The sequence below is a fragment of the Phragmites australis genome, chromosome 11 (genome assembly GCF_958298935.1).
Source record: "Phragmites australis chromosome 11, lpPhrAust1.1, whole genome shotgun sequence".
NCBI classification, from domain to species: domain Eukaryota; kingdom Viridiplantae; phylum Streptophyta; class Magnoliopsida; order Poales; family Poaceae; genus Phragmites; species Phragmites australis.
Window position 1 is genome coordinate 27,580,658 of NC_084931.1, and position 24,344 is coordinate 27,605,001.

Genomic DNA, 24,344 nt, shown 5'->3' on the forward strand with positions numbered 1-24,344 from the left:
GTTGCTTGAAAAAAAGTTTGTTCGCCAAAGAATAAAGGGTGTCTGGGTGTGATTAACCTAGGCAGTGTTTGGTTCGTGGGACGGGATGGGACGGAGCGGATCCATCTTGTTTTTGAGCTATTTGGATGGAGAGCAGTGCGATAGAATGGTTCGGAATCAGAGAATATTTTTCAAAGGTTTGGGACGGAGCCGTTCCAAAAAATGGTGGAACACAGCTATCCCACTTCGAACGTGACACTGACGGTGGGCTCGAGTACTAAAATAGACTCGTTCCATCCCACCCACCAAACAAGCATCTATAATAAATGAAATCATCCTATCCTCAAATATATTAATGGAATTATCCCATCCCACTTCGCTCTCCAACCAAACACTACCCTAAAGGCTTAAAACGCTGCCCTTTTGGTCAAACATCTCCATAAATTCTTCAATAGGCTTGATTAGCTCTGGGTAAACTTAGTTTGGAACGCTATTACGCCAATGGTCAAACTCCCTAGACAGTGAAGAACAAGGGCTCATTCTGGTGGTGTGATATCCTTAAGTTTCTGGATTTCTTCCGCAGTATTGCTTCATGCAAGATTGGAGATGTCAAAACAGTTCCCTTATGGAATAATATGTGGAACAACGCTTACCATAGAGAAAGTCTTCTTAGACTTTTTTCTTTTGCAAAGAATGAGAATATCTCAATGGTGCAGTTAAGAGAGGATACATCTATTGACATACACTTTCATACCCCTCTATTAGAGCAAGCTTACCATGAACTACTTTTGCTACAGGCTAGCTTGTTACACCTGCAAGACTCTATCAATCATTTGGACGAATGGCATTACCTGTGAGGTTCCAATGTCTTTTTTGCCAGAAAATTTTATTACCTTCCTTTAAAGGACACTTGGACTTGGAAATCCAAATACAGTAAGACACTCAAAATCTTCACTTGGCTTCTCTTCGTGGATCGGTTAAACACTAGAAACATTCTAAAAAGGAAAAACTGCAAGATTGATGAAAATGATTACAATTGCGTCCTCTGCAACCTCAGAGTGGAGGAGACTGCCCTTCACCTGCCTTTTTGCTGCTTTATGTTGGAATCAACTCCTATATAGCTGAGATCTTCACAAATGAAGCTCACCTACAACTTAATAGAATGCGGTCTCCTCTGCTTGCCTCCTTTAGAGCTTGGTTGTCATCTATTGTATAGTTCATTTCTAGTGGCTGCTTTTGTTTGTTGCCTTTTTTCTTCCCTTCTCTTGGGCCTCTTTGTACCGTGGGATATTTTTCTTTCCTTTTGTTATTTCCCTTATATTTATATATTTATAGCATAGTCGAGGATTATTTTACTGTTATCTCTATAAAAAAGTGTATTTCTGGATCTATAGAATTTACCAGTGACAGGTTAGAGAGTGATGCGTTCACTCAAACAATTTACTTTCAGCATCCAGAGGACCATACGTGTACTGCATTTAGGGTAAAATTGCAACTTTTATCGATCACATCAAGGCTAAAGCTGTTTCAGTGTCATGATTCCATAACAAAAATAGCTTGCGTCTTTGTTCCGTCTCTTCTATTGTGTAAGCCGCAGCTACGGCGTTAAATCATGTTTTTTTAGTTTGCTTAAGAAGAAAAAAAAATGAATTTCTTTCACTGAGGAGAAGGTACTTTCGCAAAAATATTACTGACAGTCAAATTATGAAATCATAAGTGTTCATAGATCATAAGGTAACCGTATTACACCAAAGAAACAACCAACTCCTGAATTGAATCGACACAATTGAGCAGGTGCCTCTATGTGGATCATTACCCCCAAAAGCCCTGCAAAACCCCAAAAGCCCTGCAAAATAAACCACAAAATCAAAATGGCGTCCAGAGAGCATAGACACAATTTCAGAACATACATGTAGTGTTCTATTTGAAGCCTAACTTCATAGCGTAACCGTTGGTTCATTGCCAGAGTTGTGGCTCGCCGTACTTTCTTAGCCCTTAAACTTATGTGTTGGACTCATTGTCTTAACTTTGTCAAACTTACCAAGCACTCTTTTTTATGCACGCCACTCTCCATAGTGTTTGGGAGATACATGTGAGACTGTTATCAGTGACAGTCACCATCCATAAGTATCAACAAGATTAATTGCCATATGCAACAAGAACGGAACCTTCCGGTCGGCACACAGCTTAGCTCGGTGGGCTCCTAGATCAGCTCATTGTCATGTCAGTGACCAAAAAATTGTTAAACCAAGCATGCCACTAACCTCAGCCAAACATATGAACCAGCACTAACAACTGCGAATCGCAAGCAAGACAAATCAAAACAGCACAACACTCGACATAAACATGGCGCTAAAGGTGCAGCACTCAGATTTCAGGTATGAAGAAAGGCACACCAGGGCCAAGCTTTATGGAAGTACCCGGAACACACACACACAAAACAAGCTGTTCTTACACGAGAAGTTCTTTTCCATCTATGTGTTTTTCATTTTTTTTACCCTTCTCCTAAAGCCTAAGCTGCACTAGGACGCAAGAAGGTCAGCAACGCCACTCTGACCACCACACTGATTCGGCAGCCGCCGCTCGCAGCTCCCTGCCTTCCTTGCACCAGACAACACCAATCAGGATTCAGGAGCACCCCCCGAGCCTGAGGCCAGATCAGGTCCCAGAGCACATGTCAGCTAGGCTGGCCCACAGCTCGTCTTCGTCATCGTCGACGTCGAAACCAAGGAGCTGCTGGTAGTGGTGGTGCCCATGATGCTCATTGGCTGCTGTTGCCACCGGAATTTCCCACCACCACTTGCCGTCGTCAAACGTTGTGCTCTTGCCACTTTCCCTGCACTGGTTGTCGTAGCAGTTGCTGCTGTTGTAGATGAGGTTGCTGTAGCTGCACTGTTCATAGATGTTGTCGGAGGCCTCCTGCTCGTGGCCTGCAACAGCCTCGGCCTCTGTCTCGATGTTCCTCGCGAAACGGCCCTGGACCCTTGGCCTGCTATCTGCCAGCGTCTTCCTGCAGGCATACTGAAGAGGCCAGAGATGGTGAGCAAGAGATTCATTTGAGGACATAGATGCACTTGCAGGTTTGTGTGATGTGGGGGATCATTACAGTGATCTTTTTGTGAAAGTTCCTCTGTTGACGCTTGATACGATACCGCTCGATCTTCTCCTTCCGTTCTTCAGCGCTGTAACGCCCGACCTTCTGAGTGAAAGCCCCCCCTGCGTCCTGGCTGTGCGTGTCACCTGAAAGTGGCGGCGGCGGAGACGGTGATACATTCATAACCTGTTATGCATCAACACAAGTGAAAAGTGATTAGCAGTTATTTATGATCAGTTATAATCCAGCTTGAGGCTTTGTTGCATTACCTGGAGGTCACCAGTACTGAAGACACGCCGCATGGCTCCAGTGCTGAATTCCAACAAGTCGCCAGAGGATGAGGAAGGGGAGGAAGGGACACGGTGAAGAGGCAGCTGGCATGCCGAAGGAGACGAGCAAGAGAAGGTGGCATTACTGCTGAGGGGATCAGGCAATTGGTGGTGAAGAGGAAGGAAGTGTGAGCTGGTGTTCCTATGGATATAGTAGGAAGGGAGGGAAGAGGGGTAGGGAGGTGGCGCCGACGCGGCGACGTTTGGAACGAACAGGCCACCGTTGTCATGGAAGAAACCGCCGCGAGGAATTTCGGTTGGAGCTGTGGGCAAAGCAGAAGAGAAGCTCACTTCATGGTGCATGGAGAGGCCACTGTAGTTGGGTGCCGACGAGGACGAAGGCTGAAACATGGCTTTTGGATGTGAATCCCTTCGATGTGTTTGGGGAGTAAGTGCAAGTGAAGGGGGGTTGGTATAAAAAGAGAACATTTGGTGTATAGTTCAATATATACACCAACGGATTGTACGGCCTCTCCTTTAACAAGGCAGAAAATTAATAGCATTGGTGCTCAGCATGCTAACTACAGCTGACAGTCAACATGTCAAGGATATCATCTAATGCATACTGAATAATTTAAATGTCTCGTATACTCCAAAAAACCTCTATCATGGCTATTTGACAACCAGATTGTTCAATGAGAATACTCATATGTAGAGATTTCTGGCAAGGCAAATAGCTCATTAAAAAGTTGTCCGTCTTTCTATCTAGTAAAGCCATAGGAAAATGAGATTCCTTTCCACGAAAGCGAAGTTCAAAATATGTCTGCCTTTGATGAAAAACTAAAAATTTATGCTGAATTCAACACCTACGAATGAAAAGGCGTCAGACTCGCAGGTAAGGAATATACTCCAACCATATATGCATTAATAAACAAAGAAAGTTGCTCCAACCTTTAACAAGTTTATTAGAGATAAACTAATTGCCCTGCACAATCTAGTGTCAAAGTTAGTGCATATTAACCTCTCCGATGAGCATGACACATTTAGATGGGGACTACATGCGAATGAGAGTTTTTCAATCTATTCCACACAGAAACAGATGATTAATAAGCCCATCACGGTTCCAAATAAATGGTTGTGGAAACTTAAACTCTCGCTCAAAATAAAGATCTTATGGTATTTAGGAAGAGGAGTAATTTTGACCAAAGATAATTTGATTAAAAGAAACTAGAATGGTAGCCTAAAATGTAATTTTTTTCTCAAACGCGCAAGAGAGCTACATGTTATTTTATTAAAAGAAGAAAGAATAAATATGTACAACAAATCGGTACAACACATAAAACACAAACATAAAAAAGAAGAAGAAAGAAAAAAAAAACACAAAACAGACAAACACAAACTGACAAAGAACTAAACAAATAGAGACCGAAGGTCTTTAGTCCTAGTAGCACACCATAGAGAAACCTCATCTTCCATATTCCTCAGCAACTCACTACTATTTAGGGCCTCTCCATTGAAGACACAATCATTATGGTGCTTCCAAGTTTCCCAAGCAACAAGGATTATTAGAGAGTTGAGACCTTTCCTGTGCTGTTTAGCAAACATCTTGATGTCGTGACACCACCGGTTGAAGAACACAGACACCCATGGCTGCGGTCACCGGTTGCAAAATGACTTTATGAAGACTATCAAACCACACCTGCCTAACAAACACACAAGACACTAGCAGATGTTGGATTGTTTCATCCGCTGATCACAAAGGGGGCAAGACACCGGGTGAGGCAGCCCATGCTTGGCCAAGTTATCCGCCATCCAACAACGATTACGGACATCAAGCCAAATGAAGAATTTGCAATGTAGAGGTGCCCAATACCTCCACACTCGCTTCCAAGGCGCAAACTTAATCGAACCAACAAAGAATGCATTGTAGGTCGACTTACTAGAGTAAACCCCAGAATCCGAAAGCTTTCAAGAGTGTTGGTCCTGCACCCTGGGTTGTAGAACACAATCTTCCAACAAATCCCAGATCTTGAAATACTCCTCAATTGCCCTCACCGAAAGGGCTCCCTTGATATCAACCACCCACTGTCTATTTTCCAAAGCTTGAGCAATTGTCCTATGATTGATCACCCTTCGATAAATTACAAAAATGAGATGGGGAGCCAAATCAGCAATAGCATGACCATGCAACCAATGATCAGACCAGAACTTGGTATTGCTGCCATTGCCAACCAAAGTGACAATAGGCATGGCAAACATAGCCCTTTCATTCGGATGAACTTGAATTTCAAAACCGGCCCAAGGTCGCAATGGTTCCATCTTTTGAAGCCACAACCACTTCATCCAAAGGGCCCAGCTAAGAGTCACCAAATCATGAATACCTAAGCCACCAAAATGCAAAGGGTGACACACCCGCTGCCAAGACACCAAGCAATTACTATCTTTAGCTTGTTCTTGACCTGTCTAGAGAAAGCCTTGTCGTGTTTTGTCAATATATTTGAATACCACTTGGGAAGATCCATGGCGATCATTTGGTAAATCAGTGTCACTGTGAGAACCAAGCGCACAAAAATGAGCCTACCCGCATGATTCAATAGAGAAGCCTTCCACCCATGGAGATTATCTGAGACCTTGTCAACGAGAGGTTGAAGGACGGCTTTGGAAGGTCTTCGAACTATCAGTGGGAGGCCCAAATAAGTGCACGAAAAATGCTTTACCTCACAATGCAGAAAATCCCGAATGATCACCATGTCCTCCTCATTGCAATGAATTGGTGAAACCGGGCATTTGAGGATGTTGGTCTTAAGACCCGAAGCCTCACCAAAGAGCTAAAGAATCTGCTTGATTAAGTCCAAATCTTCAGCGACCGACTGGAGAAAGATAACCACATCATCCGCATATGAAGAGACCCGATGTTGAAGTCCCCAGGTAGAGAGAGGCTGTAGCAGCCCTTCATCACTAGCACGGTTAATCAAAGAATTCAGAACATTCATTACAAGGATGGAAAGCATAGGTAAGAGAGGATCACCCTACCAAAGACCCTTGCAATGCACTATCACCTCCCCCGGCTCCCCATTTAATAAAACACGGGTGGAAGAAGAAGACAACAGGCTACATATGAGATTGCACCAACGGCGACCAAAACCCAAATGATGCAATACTTCCAACAAAAAAGTCCAAGAAACTGAATAAAAAACTATAGAAATGGCCAACTTAAGAAGAATATGAGGTTTCTTTTGACTGTGCACCTACTTCACCATTTGTTGGACAAGCATAAAATTATCTTGAATGCAACACCTCCGGACAAAAGCACTTTGATTAGCCAAGACCATGGAGGAAATCTTTGGTGCCAATCTATCGGCCAAGATTTTGGTTACCAACTTTGCAAAACTATGAATTGATAAGACGAAGACAAAAAATCTTTTACTTGTAAAGCATCCACCTTTTTAGGCAATGAAGTGAGAAAAGTTGTGTTTAGCAACCTCAGCCTGGCTCCCTTTCCTTGATGAATCACCACCAAAGTGCCCAACAGATCCATTTTGATAATAGTACAACAAGATTTGTAGAACCTTCCAGTAAAGCCATCAGGACCCGACGCTTTGTCCGACGGTAGGTCCTTAATAGTCGCCCAAACCTCTTCCTCAGTGAATGACCCCTCTAAAGACTCCAGGTCATAAGAGTGTTGATGAAAACCAAGTTTCAAAGTAGAGGTTCGCTCAACTGCAGAGCCCAACAAATTAAAATAAAACCAAAAAATTGTAGCATGCTTCTCCTCTTGACTTGTCACGGTCTGATCATCAACTTCAAATTTGGAAATAAAAAAAATTCCTATTCCGAAACCCAGCATGTTGGTGGAAGAAAGAGGTGTTGGCATCACCCTCCTTCAAGTAAAGAATGCGCGAGCACAACCTCACAATGGTGCACCCCAAAGATGTCAATCCGAGGCAATGAAGCTTTAGCTTCCTGCACAACCAGACTTCTTCCATAGTAAGATGTCAGAGATCACACATAATCTCTAGTCAATGAAGGATCTCCTTAGCCATGGAAAGCTGCGATCGAATATTACCCACCTTCTGCTGACCTCAACCTTGAAGGCCTCTGCTTAGCCATGACAACTTGATGAAAAAACACTCAACGGGGCACATAGCTAAGACTGGAGGATCCCAATTCTGCTGCATCGCATCATGAAAACCAAGAAGAGAAGGCCAAACTCTCAAAATGGAAACGACGTTTGCCGCGGGTATTGACCTTGAGACCAAGAATAAGGTGACAATGATCCGAGGCCGTAGATGCCGAACTTTGCAGCAAGGAATCCAGGAAAATATCCTCCCACTGCACCGTACAAAACACCCGATCCAACCTCACAAGAGTTGAAGAAGCACGCTCATTGGACCAAGTAAACTTGCGCCCCAAAAGAGAGATCTCCTTGAGTGTAGAGTCATCCAATAGACGGTGAAACCACCAATTATTGCTCAGTTTAAATTAGAACTATTCTTATCCTCCGCCTGATAGATCAAATTAAAATCACTCACCACAAGCCACATGCCAATGAACAGAGCATGGATATCACACAGCTCTTGCAGGAACAACAGCTTCTACTCATCAACTTGAGGGTCATAGACTCCTGTGAGCCACCACAGATGTCCATCCTGATGAGTGAACTAGACCGAGGTGGAATAGTTGTTGACTCTGGAACCAAGGGCCTGACAAACCTGTAGGTGATATGCCTTAGAGGTGATCACATATGCGGATTGGATCTGCATGTGGGATTTAATATGATTAAAGGTCCATTAGGATTTAGAGTCATAATGAGCTTTAATGTAATTAAAGGTCCATTAGCGTACTCTATATAAGAGGAGGAGGAGCCATGGGTGCAAGAGTTGATCCCGTCACAAAAAAACCCTGGCTGCCACCTCTTCCCAAACTCCCTGCAAATCCCTCGGTGTTCCATTCCTGTACGTGTGGATACCGTAGAGACGCTGCTGCTATTGCGATGCTAATCTTCTCGGTGTGAAGATCGCAGCGCTGTACATGCTCTGTGGTCGATAAGGTGATCGACTACTTCCTCTTCATGATCGCTGACGTGATCGAGGCCTCTCCATTGTTGTCGCTGCTTCCTCTACGTGGTCGAGGATCACACGGTGACCACTCGAAGCTGGTCGAGGACTACTCGGATCTGGTCGAGGAGCGTGACAGACTTGCTTATAGCTAGTCGGAGAGCTGCCTCGATTGCATTGACGTGCACGATGTTGGATCGGTCTACTCCAACTCTTCTTCCGCTGCACTGCGCGTTGAGTGGTAACGATCCATGATCCTCTACTCGCATGGTTTCCTGGTTGAATGCGGTAGATAAATTTTGATTTGCGCTAGCGTAGCCTACCCGTTTCCCAACAAAACCGCACCCTTCCAAGCGATGAGAACACCACCCCTCGAACCAACAACCGAGAGAGCAACATGGTGGTCAAACTCAACACCAAGCACAGAGAGTAGCGGCCGAGAAGAAATAGATGCCACCTTCATCTCCTGCAAGCACAAAATGTCTTCCCTAGAGGAAAACATCACTTTCCTGACTGCGTCACGCCTCACCTTCTAGTTAAGACCCCGTACATTCCAAATCAAAATATTACATGGATTCATTGAAACAAAATGTGAAGAGAGACCGGAAAGAAAACACACCCACAGACACTCAACCCAACACTGAGACATCCTCTGCCATCCTCACTTGATCAGCATCATCTGAAGACCAACTGAAAATGACCACCAAGGTAGACAAATGTGTCGGAGTGAGAAGCTGCTCAAATAACTTGTCGTAAGAATCTTGAGCACACTGGTCGAACTATTCCTTTTCAGACAAAAATCCCAATTTTATCATGATGTTGCATTGAGTTCCTCCAACCTCAGTCCTTGGAGACCACATAGCAATCCCCGTCATGCGTCTGCTATGCCTCGGTAAGGAACCCAGCAGCGAACCCTTTGAACATCTCTTCTGAATTTTTGGAAGAGGTAGGAGGTTGTCAACTGACTTGGAAACTTGAGCAATAAATACATGAGATTGAGGGACATCAGGAATACTTGGTGAAGAGGGAGATGTACTAGAGACCGGTCCAACAACTGGGGCACCTTGCCTCCGAGTCTGACATCGTTGTCTCGAATAAACCAGCAAAGGCTTAGAAGGAACTCCTACAAACTCTCCCACGACAAGAACAAGCAGAGACAACTGTGATGAACTAGCTTGAGCAGCGGACGAAACAACTAGAGATGAGGCCTCACGCTGCAAAATAGTCCCAGACTCCCCCAAGACTGTATGAAGGCTCAAAGAGGGAACCGATCCACATGGAGTCGACTCCCCAGTGCCCCCAAATGACATCACCTGGGGAGGAACAACAACATCATGGTCCAGATTAACAGCCAATATAGAAACACCTAGACCCACCACAGTGTCACTCAGGATTGAAGAACCTTCATCCAACTGAATCTAGGGGGCAAAGGGTCCGACATCTCCCGCCGCAGTGATGGCAACAACAACCGTAGACCCATCGTGCCCTGCACCCACCTCGTACCCCAGAACAGGCAATAAATGGCAAAGACCTAGGGAAACAACCGATGCAGATGGCAGAGTAAAGGTCGCTAGGGGACGCGAGCAGAGATGCTACCAGAACTGCTGGAGCCCCTTGGCGCACCAGGCCGGTCTAGCGAGGGCCCAAAACGCTAGCAACATCGCATATCCTCATTGTCACTATCACCAAGAGGAAGCAGTGAATTCGGAGAGGAAAGAGAGGGTCCATGGACAGTCGCAAGAACAATATCAATCTTGTGCTCCAACGTTCTCTCCACCGGAGGACCATCCCCAGACCCAGCCTCCGCCGGCTCTGTAATGAGGAGATCCAAACCAGAGGGAAATAAATGTAGATGATACAACCACGCCGACAGATGAAATGAGGACAAGTCCGATCAATTAGTAGTTAAAGGATGTAGCCACTGAATCCAACAAAACCTTCCCAACAACTGCTCTTTCGTTGACAAATCCCAAGCATGAGCCGAACCCCATGAAGGACCAGATCAACCAAGTAAGGCAAGACCTTCTCGATTGCATGAGCTTTCTTAGTCCAATGCTGAATGAGCAAGATCAAACCGGAAGCATGAATAGGCCGACCACCATTGATAACCAGATCAGCCATCGCCTCATCAAGAAAAAGGAGAAGGAAGTCTTCTGGAGTGGAAGGATGGATAGTGTAGGACCAAGAATGATGACTAGAGCGGGGTGAATAGGCTCCTTACAAATTTCTTTTGAAATGGATGGGCTTCTCCTTTTATCACCCAACACACCTAAAAAGTAATAGCGGAAGTGAAACCGGAGAGAATCAAGTTGATAAGGAAATATCAAAAAAACACATGACTCTCGTGGATGTATATGAACCCTAGGTTCCATTAAAAACTCATCTCATGGGTCATCGCTATAAAAGATAGCAACTTGAGGAAAGAAACCTTCGAAGCAAAGAAAAAAACATTCAGTAGAAGAAATTCTCCAAGTTGATGATCTAAAGGCAAAGGAATTCAAGACTTACTTGTATACATATGTATGTGAATTTTATGACTCTAACAATAAGAAGAACAACTTCCTAAGGTGAAAATTTTTTAGCTCAACAACCAGAACGAAAACACAACGAGAAGAGAAAACTTGCAAACTTGCAAGGGAATAAAGGTAAACTAGAAGTAGGTGAATACAAGCACAAGAGTAAACACAAATTTTATTGCTTAGAGGACAACCCTAATTTAGACAGATTACAAAGATTTTTCCTCACATAGCTCTCACCTAATACATAGGCTAAGCACTCTTCTTTCTCTCCTCTAAAACTCTAACACAAAGCTTTCATATGAATGACTCAAGGGGATCAAGTGGTTGGTTCCAAGGGCTCAACTAACCCTACCCTTCTATTTATAGCCTAGGTTCCTTGACACCTAAGTTTCCTAACTTATTCCCAAAATATCCGTCTCTTGTAGTATACTCCTACCTACCACCAAGAGCATTTAGTCTATTTTCTCCTCCATCCATCGGACGACTGAGGTGCCTTCATGACTTAGCTTTGTCTCAACGCAAGCTTCGTGATGATGCCACGCGCACTTCCATCCTTCTTGCGGTTTTAAGGCCAAACCGTGGAACCCCTTGCATGCTTCTTAAAGCGTGACTCACTCCCACTTGCTTGACTTCAAGCAAGCCTCCTGATGTCGACACGTGCACTCTGTCTTGCGATCTTGACCACCGGTAAGTCTCTTCCGCTCTCGATCCCTCGGATCACCTTGTCACTTACACCAGCATCCCTTCCGCTTGACTTTATCAACACATCATCTTCATCCATCTTATATGCTTTGTTTGACCTCCATGTGTATAGATAGGATCACCCTTGACTCCGCCCAGCCTCCTCAATCGTCTAGTACCAAGCACCCTGCTTGGCCCCTATCGTCCCACCATTGGCCGCCAAGTTGCATTCATCACCTGCATAACATAACACAAGCAAACACATATCTCCAACTCCATTATGGGTTAGTCAAAATCAAAATCCTCAGTTGATCAGCACATTACAAACAAATCATGAACGTCGGATGATCTGGTGTACACATCTCCTGAGCGTTGGACCATTCGGCATGCTCAACCTCTCCAAACTTATTCTGCAACCTCTCTGCATGGAATACTCCGGCGAAGCATTCAGCGTGTACTACTCGAGTGTCGGACCATCTGGCGAGTATAAGTCACCAAGAGCCAATTTTCAGCCTCTCTGCAAGAAATGCTCCGGCGTGCATACTGCCTAAGCGCCGGACCATCCGGTGGGTACACAACCTTTTGCTTCTGGGTTGGACATGCTCCGATGTGAATCACATCTGAACATCGGACCTTTTGGCGTGTTCAATTTCAAGAGCGTCAGACCATCCAGCGTGTACAATTTTCCTGAACTTAAAGACAAACACGCCAACCCTATTTTTCTCTGCAACTTTAGTTAGTCATGATCATATTTGCAGTACATAGACAAGTTATGCAATCTCACAAATCGATAAACCAAAACAACCTTGTCAATCACTCATCACATATAAACCAAGAATAGGGCAAAGCATCCGGCGTGCTCAACCTCTCCAGACTTGTTCTGCAACCTCTCTGCAGGAAATACTCTAGCGAAGCATCCGACATGTACTGCTCGAGAGCCAGACCATATGGCGAGTATAAGTCACTAAGGGCCAATTTTCAGCCTCTTTGCAAGAAATGCTCTGGTGTGTATACTGCCCAAACGTTGGACTATCTGGTGGGTACACCAACTTTTGCTTCTGAGTTGGAAATGCTTCGGCATGAATCACATCTGAACCCCGGACCTTCCGGCATGTTCAATTTCCAGAGCGCCGGACCATCCGACATGTACAATTTTCCTAAACTCAGAGATAAACATGCCAACTCTATTTTTCTCTGCAACTTTAGTTAGTCTTGATCATATTTGCAGTACATAGACAAGTTATGCAATCTCACAAATCAACAAACCAAAACAACAACCTTGTCAATCACTCATCACATATAAACCAAGGCATATTTTCACTTGGTTTCTCAGATAGACAAAGAATCGATGTCCAAACAAAACTTATCAGCAATAGCTTCAAGCACGTCACACGAGAAATCGATGGCCTGGTGCCGACAACCAAAATAAAGACTGCACAACGGAGGTCCTCCTCCACCCTCGCAATGCTCTGAGAGCGACTAAGCACACAGAACTCCCTAGACAGATTGTCAATGATGATTGGCACAGCCATCTCCACGCCTTGCACAAGGGACCCAAGAGCCTCACCCGTTGATGATGAAGAAGGATTCAAGGGGCCAGCCCCAACAGGACGGCTCCTGCGAGGCCTACAGCGAGGATGGCGTCCGCCCTGAGCACCCCGGCCATCAGACAGAGCAGGACTCCCCGCCGCAGACACACTCCCAGCCACGGGTGCACCCAGCAAAAATGGAGGCGAGACGCGACACCGGCCGAAACAATGCTTCTCCTGAGAAGGATGATGGCCCCCCAGGCTGAGCAATGTCGACCGCAGAAGAGAACGCGAACACTCGAAGGAGTGGTGCCCCGGAGTAAGGCAACGGAAACAGCGCGAATATTGTAACATTTATGATAGTTTATTGCGATGCTTTTACTATTCATAGTACATTGTAGCATAACATCCAGTCCATCCATCTATGATCCAACGGTCTATAGTGATTTGAAATCACCTGACTTCACTAGTCGGTGAAGTCAGAGGATCCTGATCGATATGGGGGTGGGGGCATCGGGGAGAGGAGGGGGCGGAGAGGAGCGGAGGTGGGAGGCCATCGGTCTCTTCTTAATGAACTTTTTCAATGCATCTTTTGTACCCACAATGAAAATATTCAACATCTATTTTTTAAGTGTCACTTTGCTAACTCATTATGGCGAATAGTCAGAATAGCCCTAGGCATTAACGAGCCTAGATATACACCATGTTATATGTGGTTGGCTAGGTGACTTATGAGCAAGTAAAAAGAAATAAATATTGGTTTGGGTTGCTACTTTTTTTTTTGGCAATTTAGCTATGCCTTAATGATATTGTTTTTGATAAGAAAATAATAGCCTCTTTTATGTAGACACTTTTCGGGGATACTTATTGTCTGAGATTCTAGAGAGTGATGCAGCAGGAAAGCAAGAGAGAAAATATAAGTATGGTGTGCTAAGCATTGGAGGTGGTAGCCATGGATCTCGTCGTCAAGAATGGATGATGGTTTAGTACCTGACTATGTGATCGATGATTTATATTTATATGATTTTTACGCTTACATTTCCTTCAACTTTAAGCTATGAACTGAGATGATATAATAATGAACTAGGACTATATGCATCACACGATGCAAAAGGACATAACTTTTTCCTATTGTAAAAAAAGAGATGAAGAAGCAAGAAGGTACAAAACTACATCTTACTGAAGATATTTACACATGTATGGACCTTTTGCAAGTGCGGATACATCAGACAATCTTACCAGGCACATCTATTACTGTTTTGATATTTTTTAATCAAAGCACAACTAAGATTGAATGCTCTGTAAAGGATGAATAAGAAGCTACTTTTTTTGTTGAAGAAACCCACCAAGAGAATGATATAGCACTTCTCCAAAAACTTGAGAAACACATTAAACTTTTATCTTTTAATTTTTTTTAAGAAAACACTAAACATAAGTGACTAGCTTTTGGGACTTATGCTGCACATGCAACATATCTTTTCGACTACGGTTTTGAATTTGCTTTTGGATTTTTCAACGAAGACATACCAACGACAAGAATAGTAACTAGCGACGAGATAGAAATAAATGTGTAATTCACATCTACATTTGTCAACAGGATCCACTACAAAGACAACAAGACTAGTAACTAGCATATGGAGAAGTAAAAGAGAGGTATCGAAGATAAACATACTACAGTTGGATATTGATGCGCTGCTTGTTAGGAGGAAACCCGAGCCCTCCTTTCTCAACTTCTAGAGCTTTAATCCTTAACTAGACTCTATAGGTTGCCAGGTAGGCCTTATCTTCAGTTTTGTGCAATGAGATCCCAGTTCTGTAGCAAAAATAAAAGTAACTCATGAGTCATAAGAAGTGGCGCTGAAGTTGGATAAACAGTTAACAATTCATAGATATTTGCAAGACAGTTCCATATAGAAGGCATATACCATTTCCAAATAGTTATACAACTATCCATGATTTGAGTTTGACTTTAAAAAGGTAGGAAATAATAACCCACCACTTTAGAGGAAACAGAGAAGCTTTTTAGAAAACTGGTGGGCAAACCAAGAAAGAATCAGTTCCAAGTGTTGCTCAAGTGTCTTGCTTTGGTGGCTCAAGCTTTGAAGTGAAGACGACGGCAACTAACCGAAAGAGATGCTTGGTATAAGGCTTGTCTTTGTGGCTTGGTGGCTCAAGAGTTATGACCGAAAGAGTTTTGACGATCGGGAGCATATCCTTAGTGGATCGCCAACATGGACTAGGGGTGGCATTCATGACATCGATACCACGGGATAAAAATCATTTGTGCCGAGTTTGCTCTCTCTACCTTATTTACATTTCCGCACTTACATAGTTGCAATTTACCTTCTTATAGTAGGTTGCAAATCTTTTGAACGGTAGAGTAGGCACACTAGATAAACCTAGAGCACATTTAGTTAGAAATTTATATAGGTTTATCTTGTGAAGTTTTTGGAGCCATTTAGGTTTTTAAGTGTCCTAATTCACCCCTCCCTCTCAAGACGTCACCGATTCCTACACCGTTCCACCTAAGGAATTTGCAGATAATTCATTTTTGCAAATACAACGTCTAGCATACCTGACACTTACCTCGTTTTCCTCTCTGTAGATCCTTTTGAAGTCTTACCAAACTTTGAAAGTGGCTCTTGATCTTATAGAGTCAGTGCTTGCTGACGTGTGTGCACTTGTAAAGCCTGACGATGGAGGTGATGCTGCATGTGAAGCAAATGGAGGTTCAACGTTGGGTCCTTCATCTGCAGTATTGCTATCAAAGAGGTTGTAGTCCCCTACGAGTCCTTGAAGAAAAAACATGATCGATGAACGTATCATGATGATCGCCATCCATGATCAATGTTGAATGACACTAAAAAAATCAAATATTCGGAGTTAGAAAAGAGAAATAATAACATTACAAAGCATAGAAGAAACAATAAAGAACATGGATGCAAAGAATCACCAAGATTTTTTCAAAATAGCAGGATATGACGGTATTGAAATTTTTTAGATTTTTGGCAACAATTCAAACTAATTTTTCCAAATTATTACAATTTCTCAAGAACTTTGATAGAAAAATGAGAGGAGGAAATAAGAGAGCAAATGCTGTTGCTGGTGTTGAATAAAAGGGCATGATGGTGTTCTATTTATAGGTGAAAAATGGTGAATTTTGCCAAAAAAAATGATTTTTTTGAACACAAACGGTAAAAAAAAATGGCTAGAATTTTTTAATTTTTCGTGTAAACGGTAAAATGGGACGGGCACAATCCATTTAACCCATTAACAGATCATGTCTCCGTGTGGCCAGGTGTGCCCCACCCATAGTTAGCCGGGCCATGTGTGTCAACGTAGCAAAAATGACCCTATTAGGCTATGCTTGTGATTTCGGTGATTAATGATAATATAGTTAGTGGGACTAACATGTTTGTCAAGAATATATGTTAGTAGGTCTCATGAATGCAATACATGAATAAGTCACCATAGCTGGAATAAAGTTGGACTGAATTGAAGAAGTCCCAGGAAGTTTAGCCTCATCGGATGGTCCAGTGCTCTGGGTGTTGAACCCACCGGAGTTTTGCTTGCTTATCAAAACAGAAAGAGGATAAGTTCACCGGATGCTCTGATGTATAAGTTGATGAAATCACCGGATGAATTCTTGGGTGATGCGTGACCAAAATTGTTAGAAGTGTTACACCGGATGGTCCGGTGCTCTAAGTGTTGAACTCACAGGAACATATTTGGCAAAGGGGAGAGAGGCCTAAAGATCTCACCGGAAGGTCCGGTGATCAGAGAAGATACACACCAGAGCATTTTGTCCAGAGAAGGTTGCAGCCATTGAAGTTGAAGATCAAAGCACTGGATAGTCTGTTGATCAATGTGTTGCACACATCGGACAATGAACAATACAAAGAGGCAGAACAAAGTTTAACACAACAGATGGTTCGGTAATCAATGTGTTGCACACACCAGTCATCTCACAAGTGCCTTATGGCCAAAGGTATGGATAGCGATATAAGTGATGATGAATCTGATGAGAATTCTCCCTCCTATGATGAACTTCTTCATTTGATCAATGAGCAACAAAGGGCCCTTAAGAAATAATCTAAAGAGCTTTAAAAATTCAATGCACTTAATGACATTCATGCTACCTATGTTTCTAATTATGAATAATTATTGTGCAAATTTAATTTTCTAAACAAGGATCATGAAGAGCTTAAAGCTAAATTTGAGTGCATTGAATCTCAAACTAAGGTCCCTTTGAAGCAATCTACATCTCTATTTAATTACAATCATAAGGTAGATGCTTCCACTTCTTGTGATGATTTAATCGATTTATCATGCTTACCCCTTTGCAATGATATTTGTGTTAAGAATGTTATTTTAGAATTATCTAACAATCTTATTGCACAAGAGAATGTTGAGCTTAAGCAAGAAGTGGAGAAGCTCAAGAAGGACTTGGTGAGTTTAAAGGGTAAAGGAAATGTCCAACCTCCTCAAGATAACCGTGCTTTCATGGTGAAGAAGCTTTTGGAGCGGTTCATCGTGATATGCTTAAAATGCCATCAAAAAAGCTACAAGTCCTTCCAATGCAAACAAGTGAAGAAAGAGACTAAGGAGAAGAAGAAGATGACGAACCTTTCTAACAAGACCTCCAACATCTACACCAAGCCTAACTACAAGATCAAGACCAAAAACAACCACTACAAGCTCAAGAAGAAGGACAATGGTAAGGTGGTTGTATACATGATTGGGAGAAAGGACCGAAGGTGAAACCAACATATTTGGGTGCCTAAGGAAGCCATCACCAACATGAAGGGCCCTAATCGGTTTGGGTTCCAAAGAAGACTTGAAGCACAAGTCGGCTTGGGGATTTGGAGGCTTGACTTACAAAATAAAGTGAAGATAAGCAAAGAAGTCAAGTATACAAGATAGACGCATTGAAGAAAATTATGATCATCACATACTCAAATCCACATTTAAAGGAAAAAGAGGTAAGTGTAGCTGGACTTATATTCATGCATTTTGTCTTTTTGCTTCTAGCTTATTTGCCTCGTCTAGGATTGCATATGATTATTTCAAATTATTACAATGTCTAGTGTAGGTTTTCATATGGTAGATTTCTTGTGTTTATCTCTAACCCATGAGCAACCTACATAGTTTATTAGTTGTAGGTTCATTTCATGGCACTAGTTTTTACAATTGGTATCTTTCATATATCATGAGCCAATCTATAGGATAAATCCACATTGTTATCAATAACAAGTGCATATATCTCATAAGTATTCAACACTTGTATGCACATATTTAGTGTGAGTATATCCTATAGGTTGTGATTTTGAGACTAACATGTATTTTTAGTGACATATTTTGTAGTCTCATGGAGCAATCAACATGTTCTTAGAGGTATACAATGCTTAAATATTTCAATTGGTACCATTGTCAGATTTTTTATTCATTTATGCTACCTCTATGCATAATATAGCTTAAAACTTCACATCTTGATATATTGTCTAGTTGTGCATATATTTCTTTCTCATCATATGTATGCACACATATATAGGAGTTTATACTATATTATGTGAGTTTCATAAATTATGATCCATGTGCTTTCATAGCCTACAATTGGTAGTAGTGATATACATACAATTGGTATCCTTTTATTGAATCATGATTTGTGAAGCTCTTTCTCATGTGCTATAATGTTTTTCTCTTGAGTTTAATATGTGTTTATATCCCTTTTTGGGAGATTATTGACAAAGGGGGAGAAGTTTGATGACCAAAACAAGATGAACAATGCGAGGAGATTGTAGCAACAAGTAAGACATCTAGGAATGCCGAAGTTGACAAAGCGGGAGAAGAAAAGATACTAGATGCCTAGATTGACAAAAGAGAAGCTCTTGCATAGGTCGTTCAAGGGACATAGTGGCAATAGAGAAAGGGAGAGTCACAACAAAGGAGGACTAAATGGTAAGAACATGTATCCAAATAATGTGGTAAGACTTTGTGCTCATTTATGATCTTTACATTTGGTATTATTTATTATTTGCCACTTGATTTGGTTATGTTGTCATCAATCACTAGAAAGGAGGAGATTGTAGCGAAAATGGCCCTATTAGGTTATGATTGTGATTTTGATGATTAATGACAATATAATCAATGAGACTAACATATTTGTCAAGAATATATGTTAGTAGGTCTCATGGATGCAATACATGAAGAAGTTACCGCAGCCAGGACAAAGTTGGACTGAATTGGAGAAGTCCATGGAAGTTTTGCCTCACCGAATGGTCCGATGCTTTGAGTGTTGAACCCACCGGAGTTTTGATTGCTTATCAAGATAGAAAGAGGATAAGTTCACTAGATGCTCTGATGTATAAGTTGATGAAATCACCGGATGAATTCTTGGGTGACACATGGCTAAAATTGTTAGAAGTGTTACACCAGATGGTCCGGTGCTCTGGGTGTTGAACTCACCGGAGCATATTTGGCAAAGGGGAGAGAGGCCTGAAGACCTCACCGGAAGGTCCGGTGATCAGAGAAGATACACACAGGAGCATTTTGTCCAGAGAAGGTTGCATCCATTGAAGTTGAAGATCAAAGCACCGGATGGTTCGGTGATTAATGTATTGTACATACCGGACAATGAACAGTGCAAAGAGGCAGAACGAAGTTCAACGCAACTGATGGTCCGGTGATGAAGGTTGTGCACACCGGAGCATTATTTCCAGAGAGGGTTGCATTGGCTCGGTTGGCTGAAGTCAACTCACCGGATAGTCCGGTGATGACGTGATATGCACCAGATGCATCCACCGGAGCAATTTACATAGAGAATAAGGAAAGACTCGGATGGCCCAGGATAACTCACCAGATAGTTCGGTAATGGAGATGAAGTATACACCGGAGTGTTTAGTATTCACAGAGGCTTGAGTGGGGTTCCAACGGCTAGTTTGTGAGAGTGTACTCACCAGATCATTCGATGTTAACAGCTTTTCAAAGCCGTTGGGTTAACGGCTAGTGCGTGGGTTTAAGGCTATAAATACCCCTCCACTTAGTCATTTGAAGGTGTGACATGCTGCTGGAGTCCAGAGAAGTTCATGTATAATTGAGAAGACATCCAAGCCACCAAAGTGTTTAAAGTGATTATCCAAGGTGATTAAGCACAAGATTAGTGAGTGATTAGTGGTTATAGGCTTAGAGAGAGTATTGCTAGGTGATTGCTGACTAGAGAGTGGATTAAAGAGTGATCCAACCTTGTATCAAGGATACGCCGACACCTTGTAGTCTTGATGACTCACTAGTAAGCTTGTTGACCCTCTGACTTGATGTGGAGCGATGGCAAGGCAATTATGCGAGGACACGGAGACCCTTGCTTTGATGGCTTAAGCTCTGAAGTGATCATAGAGGCAAGGAACCGGAAGAGAGGCCAGTGATGAGACCTTGCCTTTGTGGCTTGGTGGCTCATCCGGGTAGACGCCTTGTCTTTGTGACTTGGTGGCTCAAGAGCCATGACCAGCTGCCGATTGGGAGCATATCATTTGTGAAGCTCCAACGTGTACCACGAAAAAAATCCTTTGTGCCGAGTTTGCTCTCTCTACCTTATTTACGTCTCCGTATTTATATTCTTGCAATTTACCTTTTTAGATAGATTGCAAGTATTTTGATCGGTACAGTAGACACACTAGATAAATCTAGAGCACATTTAGATAGAATTTGATATAGGTTTATCTTATGTTATTTTTAGAGCCAAAATAGTTCTAAGTGTTCTTATTCACCCCCTCTTAAAACATCACCGATACTTTCAGTCGGGCCTCCCCTGCGCGCCACATGCCCTATCGGGCCTCCCCTACGCGCCGCATGCCATGCCCAGCCGTGCCGTCCACGTGACGGGCCATGCCGAGGCATCGACCAAGGCACAACCCGCTGGCTGTCGTGCCGTGCCTGGGTTGGGCCAAAATAGCTGTACCTCATACCGGCCCATTTGACTACCTTTAACTATGAGCACTGTAAACAAACTTAAAATTATACATTTTCATCAGATTTAATTCTAACATTACGGTCATACAGGCCCCATATCAAAGCAGAAAGGAATGGACAATCACAAACCAAATTTGAATTAAGAGATGACGGTTTTTTACATTTAAGGCCTACGAGAAACCACATTTGCCGCATATCAATTGTCATGTACATCGAGATCTCATTAGCATCATACGTCCAAAACAGATTGCAGCTGATCCAACAATTCTCATCTACGCCCAGTCTTCGAGCCACCATGTTGCTTATGCAACCCAGGACCCATACAAGAAAAGAGTGAAGGTCTCTTTGGCTTCGGGCCAAATAGGAAGGTTCTAAGGGGCACCCCGGCTTTTGTTGACAGGTTCCTGAAATTTTGTTGGGCTCGGTTGCTTCTTGCTATAGATAGCTCAAGATTCTCTCTGAGCTTCAAGAGCACCCTCCCGACCTCCACTTGAAGGCCTCTTACGTGGTCCAGCCCAGCTTCTAGCTCCTTAGAAACTTTGTTATTCTCTTGTTTCATATTAAGTACCTCTCCCTGGAACTTCGCAGCTTGGAAAGGAGTGAAGTGAACTTCATCACTTTTATCCAGAGTTGTAATCTTTGATATCTCCTCTTGTATGCTACACAGTGATGAGAATCTGTTCTCGACCTCTCCTTTCAATAGCACATTCTTTTCCATCCAAACTTGAAGATCTGTATTTAAATCCCGAAATTTCTTTTCTAGGACTGCTGACTCCAGCTTTGCTACCTGATAACTAGCAGTAAAACCGTAAGCACCCCCCTGAGCCTGTTCATCAGTCAATTTATCCATCTCAGTTTTTAGCTTGTCAAATGATGTTTGGAAATTCTGTATTTGATGATATGATGTACTAAACCTCAACCAGAAGTCCAAGTTCTCCCCCAACACCCTGTCAATCTCTGCTCTCAATTTCTCCTCTGCAACTGAACAAGCAAGTGGGTCCTCAATTTGGCATTGCTTAATGTATTCCTCTATCTCAGCAATCTCTTTGTCTTCTGTAGCAGGACTTGTGCTTATTCTGGACGTTTCTTCAGACTTCTCAGTACTCTCAGTAATAGAAGCACTCATCTTTTTCTGCAAAGAACTTAGCATGCGTCTAAGAGAGTGAATCTCCTCATCTTTCGTTGCACTGGAACTCTTCAGTACCTTCAGTTCTGACATGGCCTCAAGATGGTTCTCTTGATGTCTCTTCTCAATTTCCGAAAGCTGCTCTTTATCTTTGTAACTCTGAAGTACAGATGCATACTCTCCTAATAGAATCTTCTCACCTTCTGATTCATTTGGAACTAGCTGTTCCCGCGCTGCAGGACCTTCATCATGTTTCTCAGTTTCACATGTAGTGCCATGTAAAGAACCGGATGACTCCTTTTTGACAGACAGACTTGTTAGTTCTGAATCGTCTTCCAGAGAAGCGTTGTCTTTGGAGTCTTGCAATGAATCCACGGCATCACTGATTTGTGGCTCAGGAGCATTTAATGTTTCGATGAATTCAGTAAGTTCATGGGAGGCTTCAGTCATTTGTTTACAAATGTTCTCTGTCCCATTTTGTACGGACTTCCTAATTTGTTGGACTTCTTGCAGCACCTCTTCAACTTTCTTCAATCTGTCCACCAAGTTACTCGAATCAACAGCCGAAATCGCCTTGTCTTCCTCCAAAACATGCAGGCGCTTGTGAAGGTCATCTATCTCAGTCCTCATTCTATTAATCTGAGCATTCTGTGAAGTAGTAGCAAGCTCAAGGTTGATTACCTTCTCCACAAGTCGATCAACATTATCCGCTAATTCTGCGACTGATAGCTCCGGGTGTGACTCAATTAGTTCTTTGACCTTTTGACATATTTCCTGCAGGTCAAGCCTACCCTCGTTCAGAGCAGAATCATCAGCATCCTTAAACGGCAGTGCATGGCTCAGTTCTGTGTCCTGGTGATCGCGCCCATCCATTTGCGCATGAGGCAAGCCACATTCATCCTTGAAGTTTTTTAGCTTCTCCATTGCCTCATTGGCTCGTCGAAACTCCACCTTCGCCTCTTCAGATGATCTCTTTTGCTGGTCCTGCAAGTTCAGCAATGTATCCTCACACGACACAATGGCTCGTGCAGCCATCAATGCCCGGGCTTCATTGTCTTCAATGGCCGCGCCAGTGCTAAAAGCATCTTGCAAGCTGCAGACTTCATCCTGCAACTCAGCCACCTGTCTCTCAATGTCCAGATACTTGCCTAACGCACTGTCGTAAGAGGTCTTCAAGAACTCCTTCTCGGTCTGAAGCACCAGGATCTGTTTCTGCAGCTTGTCGATATCCTCCTGCGCCTTCTCCTTGCTCATGTTGGAGGTGACCCTCCGGTGCCCCTGGGCCCCCCTCTTTGGGACTGGGCTGGTGCCCCTGCTAGCGCCCCGCGAGTCCATGGACAAGCCTTCCATCGCTGGGAACTTGAAATTGCTGAGATCAATCCCGGTAATCGCCTTCGGGAACCCCCCTCCTTCCCCCTCTTGCATGGAGAACTGGACCTGGTCCGGGAACACGGTGGCAATGGTGTGGTTGGCCCTGTGCAGCTCACTGGATATCCGGTCGTACCTGTCGGCGATCGCCTGGTAGGATCTGAACATCTCCTCGACGTGGTTGATGAGCTCGGGCCGGCTCTTAAAGTAGAGCTCCGCCTTCTTGCCGAACGAGTCACCGTCGGCCTCAATGAGCCTGAGCATGGCCTTTACCCTGTCCTCCATCTCTGCATAACAACACAAATGCAAATCCAGTGAACAATGCACAATTCGAACTCATCATGCGATGCGATATTGAGATGGTGGAGATGGCAACGGGGAGACGAGAGGTGAACCGATGCCGCGCGTACCGCCGAGGGTGGTGTCGAGCCACTTGGACTGGGTGGTGCGGATGTGCGACGCCCACCACCAGGAGTAGGCGTTGCTCGCCGCGCGCTGCAGCATAGCCGGCCGGGGTCACGCCGCGCGCGACGGCCCGCTCCCCCTCCTGCCTCTACTCCGCGTCGTCGGCCGCGGAAACGTGGGGTGCGCTGCGCCGCGATGGATGGCTGCGACGTGATGGGGCGGGGCCGTGCGGCGAGGGTAGTGGCGGTGGCGGTGGCGTGGAGCCGTGCCGCGGGAGCCCGGAGGAGAGAAGAGGGGAGGTGGGACGGTGGCGGGGAGCGGCATTGCGATCGAAATAGGACGGGGGACGGGT

The 24,344-nt window shown here is 43.7% G+C and overlaps 2 protein-coding genes across 2 annotated transcripts; both read right to left on the bottom strand.

The window, feature by feature from the left end:
- Positions 1-2,412: 2,412 nt before the first annotated feature.
- On the bottom strand, positions 2,413-3,795 carry LOC133885371 (two-component response regulator-like APRR1). The gene is made up of 3 exons (XM_062325076.1): positions 3,343-3,795; positions 3,086-3,259; positions 2,413-3,000 (listed from the first exon to the last, which is right to left on the bottom strand). Exons 1-3 carry the CDS (start codon positions 3,751-3,753, stop codon positions 2,638-2,640), a joined length of 948 nt encoding a protein of 315 aa, XP_062181060.1. The 5' UTR covers positions 3,754-3,795; the 3' UTR covers positions 2,413-2,637.
- A 17,566-nt stretch (positions 3,796-21,361) lies between these two features.
- On the bottom strand, positions 21,362-24,091 carry LOC133885682 (protein NETWORKED 2A-like). Its single transcript, XM_062325419.1, has 2 exons — positions 23,998-24,091; positions 21,362-23,874 (listed from the first exon to the last, which is right to left on the bottom strand). Exons 1-2 carry the CDS (start codon positions 24,089-24,091, stop codon positions 21,362-21,364), a joined length of 2,607 nt encoding a protein of 868 aa, XP_062181403.1.
- Between the last annotated feature and the right edge of the window lie 253 nt (positions 24,092-24,344).